Raw genomic sequence first — 4,440 nt, 5'->3', positions numbered from 1 at the left:
TAGGCTGGCGTCGGCTACTGCTACCATCTCTCTGATTTTACACAGTCACACCTTGGCCCCCTCATCTCCATCCAAAAATCTGCCCCCAGAGTCATTCACTTTTTTCTCTTTCTGCTCCTGGTCCAGTACAAATTCCTTGTCTTCCCCTTTAAAGCTCTCCTTAGCCTTGCCTGCCCTTATCTCTGCTCTTATATCCCCCATGCATCCCCTGCCCATGACCGTCACTCCTCCAGCCTCTGCTCTGTCTCCCTTATTGCCCCTTATCTTTGGAACTGCCTCTTAGAACAAATGGGTGACATCACCTCTCTCACATTCTTCAAACACCTCCTCTCATGTTTTTTTTTTAATGTGTTTATTGTATTTTTGAGTTTGTGCTATAAGCCACTCTGGGGATTTTTTCTGAAGGGGAGGATATATACATATGCTGAAGTCATAGTAACAACAACTACGGCACATTTTGATGCTGTTTCCTTGCCCCCAAGCCCAGTACCTTTCTGGTAATATTTCGAGTTGTGCGTCCACCTGAATCCAGTGCAGAGGCCAAAGTCGGTCAGTTTGATGTGTCCATCGAGATCAATCAGAATGTTATCAGGCTTGATGTCTCTATGGATAAAGCCCATTTTGTGCACGCTCTCTATGGCCAGCGTGAGTTCAGCAATGTAAAACCGAGCTAGCTTTTCTGGAAAGACTTCCATCCGGATGAGCAGGCTCATCATGTCTCCGCCGGGGATGTAGTCCATCACAAAATACAGGTTCTCCTTGTCCTGGAAGGAGTAGTAGAGCTTAACCACCCACTCATTGTCTGCCTCTGCAAGGATATCCCTTTCGGCCTTGACGTGGGCAACTTGGTTACGGTTCAGCACGTCTTTCTTCCTCAGGGTTTTCATGGCGTACAGGGCGTGGGTGTCCACTTTGCAGGCAAGGCAGACTTCCCCAAAAGCACCGATACCCAGAGTCTTGATTTTTACAAACATGGATTTGTCCATTTTGGCTCTCTTCAGCCTGTTGTAGTTGGACTCCTTTTGGTAGAGAATTTTCCTCATCTGCTCTTGTTCTGTTTCACAAAGGCCAGCCTGGGTTAAGATTAGGAGGTAGGGAGAGAAAAATCAAGGGAGTCAGGATCATCACACACACACAAAATTGCCAGAAAAGTTGTACAATCGCATCAGTTACGAAAAATGTGGAACAAAAGCTCAGTCTGTTTTTGTTCCATCTCACCCTCTAAATATTTAAAAGCAGTACGTGCAGGTTGCATTCATTCTATTACTTTGTTATTTTCAGTTCATGCTTCTAAGGTTAAAATCTGGCTCAAAAATAATCACCGCAACTATCTAATTCCTCATTGCATTTCACTAGCCCACATGGCAAGGAAGGTTACCCTGAAAAATCTGAGGGAAATCCCTGATAAAATTTCATAAGTCAAAGGGTCATTAAAGTCAAACTGGTCGTTAAACCATAAGCAATGGGGTAGCTAGCCGCTCAGGTGCCCGGTCGGGGGCGTGTCCTGCAACTGAGGGGGCGGGGCAATTGCCCATGGAGGTGGAGTGAGCCTCGTCAACGCTTGAAGCCTCTCTGCCGCTGTAGGGCAGCTGTGGGAGAGGCAGTAGGCAGACGCAAGTCCCACGCTGCCGTTTCAAGCAGCGCGGAACCTGCAGGCGCCTAAGCCACCATGTCACTCCTAAAAAGTTTCGTGAGCCCAATTTTTTTTAAAAAAACTTATTTTGTCATCCCCCTTCAGTGATGACACCCAGGGCGGACCACACCCCTCATACCCTCCTTCCTCCACCCATAAGAGGAATCAAGCCAAAGGCATAAGAATTCTAGCATCCTAGTTTCAACACTGGCCAACCAGATGCCTATGGGAAGCCTCCGAGCAGAATATTACAAACAGCCCTCTCCCACTGCTATACTCCAACCACAGGAATTTAGAGGTCTGCTGCCTTTGATAACGCAGCTTCCATAGAGCCAACATGAAGAGGAGTCTACCAATTCTGTGAGTCATTGACAACCTTATCTTCCATGTGTTTGTCTATTCCCCTTGATATCAGGGGCAGTGTGGCTTGGCTTTCTGCTCCTTCCTCTGTATTGGGGGGAAAAACTGGGTGAGGAAGAAGCACAAATGACACCCAGCACTAAATCAATGGTCCCAAATGTCAGAAAATATCTCTGTAGGGGGTTGGATGAAATTGTGATTTATCAGGAAGTGTGACAGACTTTCATATCTATGCTGTGTTGAATACAGAGGTCTGTTACATTATCCCCGTCTTATTACCTTTCAAGAAAAACAAAAGCACAAAGACACAAATTACCTTGGCCATTTCTTGCTCCAGCTGCAGCCGGCGATTAATTTTCTGCTGGTAGGTCTTTATGACGTTCTCCACATGCTGCTCCATGTAGAATTTAAAGGCAAACGGCGAGTAGCTTTTAATACGGGACTCTCTTTTCTCTTCGTCTCTGCCGTTCTTCCGCACCGGCACTGGGGACGTCTGGATCTGTTTCTTGTCCTTGCCTGGCTTTTCCGCTTTGGCCGACTTGATTTTGTCGTTCCTTTCCCCGTTTTCCTCAGCTTTGTTTCCTGATGAGCTGGGGACTCCCCGAAGGGTCTGCTCGATCCCTGTACGTAAGCAGCTCATATCAAACTGCTCGGAACTACTGGGCAGCAGCAAATGCTTCGGATAAGGAGGCGGAGGGCACCTCAGCTCCTGATTGCTATAGTCCACATCTAGCTGGTAGGCATTAGCTCCTCCAACAGGAAGGGGGTGCTGTTCGGCCATTCCTAAGCCATCCACAGCCGAAGACTGCGCAGCCAGCCAGCCAGGATGAGCGGGGCCTACTGCAGTCTGAGGCTCAGGCCTCATCACCCTTGTGCTCTTCACTGGCTGTAGAATATGAGCAGATGTGACGGCCGTGATGGTGTTTGGAGAAGTAATGGAGGCCTCAGCTTTGCCTGGAGAAGTCTGCCTCATGGATATCGGCATCTGTTGCTGGTGGCTGTTGAAAGAATTGGTTCTGCTTGGGACGCAGCCCTCAGGCCTGAAGGGCACGTGCTGCCGGACCGATGCTTCCAGGGCTGGGTTCTGCAACGAGTCGCGGCGGGATGAGGACGACGAGGACGACGAAGAGGTTGTCTGCCACTGCTGAACTTGAGGGTTGTTCATATCATACAGGTCCATGTTCAGACTGTTTCTGGATGGCGTCAACAGGCCCTGCGGTGGGCTGTCTGAAAATTCGTTCGTATACGCTGGGCCTCCTCTGGCGATCACGTGCATCGGGTGGGAGGAGGGGATGGGTTGCTTGTGATGGGAGTGCGGCATATACAGACCGCCTGGCGCTTGCTGGAACCCGTGGCCGGAGTTATTCTGAACAACCGTTCCTTTGTTCGGAAGGCTTGGATAGCCTCCCTCCTGCTGCAACTTGTTCTGGAAAGAATGGCTCCTCTGAATCCCATAGCCAAGAGCCTGCGCCTCCCCTTGCACCATCACGGGCTGCCTGCCGTAATGAGGGCTGTTTGAGCCAAGCTGCAAGGCTTGGCTGCTGTGGCCAGCCACCGGGTAGTTGATCACTGGGGCATCCATGTTTGCAGGGTAGGCTTTCTGCTGGTGACTGACAGGCGGGTTGTGGGAGCCTAAGCTGGCAGGCCTTTGTACTGGAGAGTTCATGGTTGCAGACTGAGAAGCAGAGAGCAAGTAGTCCATGTATGGCCTGGGAACATCACCCAGCATGTTAGCAGCTTCTGCCCCAAAGCCTGCACCTTCATAGCCCGGGTTGCTAACCTGGTGGTAGGGTGGGAAAGATTCGCTGGACCCTTCAAAACTTGGCCTGCGGCTTATGTTGTTTGGCATGATACCCTTTCCTATAGTGGGGAGAGAAAGATAATGGGTTGGGTAGTGTTAGGAAACCATTCAGGTGAATTGACTTATTCCTGCGTACACACATAACACTTAATTCATCATTTCATAGAATTTCTAAGACTACTTCTCACAAAAAGGTTTCAGATCTGTGAACAAGGACAAACCACCACCCCCCACTGTCACTGGTTAAAACAACACTTAAACTTGACTCCGTATAACACTGCAATGCAAATGATGAAGCAGTTTTGAAACTAAAAGGGCAAACTGTTCTTCCTAGTAAATTCAAGTGTGTTTCTTGGCTAAGTTTACCTTTGCATTTGCACTGAACCAGAAATAAGGAAATGGAAGGAGGAGTAAGAGTGAAATGCTACATGATTCTTCAGGATGAGGATATGAGTGCATCCACACTTATGGTAAAATACAATTTCTTTTCTTTTTGTATTGACAACAAGGCAAAATTCTCAGATTCAATATTTCCTTGCAAACTCCCATTTCAAACCCTTCAACAGCAAAATGCAATGAAATTGTTGCAAGGCTTCTATCTGGTTGCATCAAACTTTAGCAGATTGGGAATGAAACTTGAAGTCTA

The 4,440-nt window shown here is 48.2% G+C and overlaps 1 protein-coding gene across 2 annotated transcripts in view; it reads right to left on the bottom strand.

Annotated features, from left to right (window-relative positions):
• Positions 1–4,440, bottom strand: part of LATS2 (large tumor suppressor kinase 2) — a 50,476-nt gene that overhangs the window by 7,677 nt on the left and 38,359 nt on the right. For both annotated transcript variants that reach the window (XM_081197893.1, XM_081197894.1), the window contains exons 4-5: positions 2,310–3,853; positions 491–1,073 (exon numbers count right to left, since the gene is read on the bottom strand). In XM_081197893.1, the coding sequence (XP_081054019.1) occupies positions 491–1,073; positions 2,310–3,853 (2,127 nt within the window). The remainder of the gene's footprint in view (positions 1–490; positions 1,074–2,309; positions 3,854–4,440) is intronic.

Source organism: Podarcis bocagei (genome assembly GCF_964188305.1).
Source record: "Podarcis bocagei genome assembly, chromosome: 6".
In the NCBI taxonomy this organism is placed as follows: Eukaryota; Metazoa; Chordata; class Lepidosauria; order Squamata; family Lacertidae; genus Podarcis; species Podarcis bocagei.
Note: the sequence above shows the minus strand (reverse complement) of the source record. Positions and strands in the feature narration are given on the sequence as shown.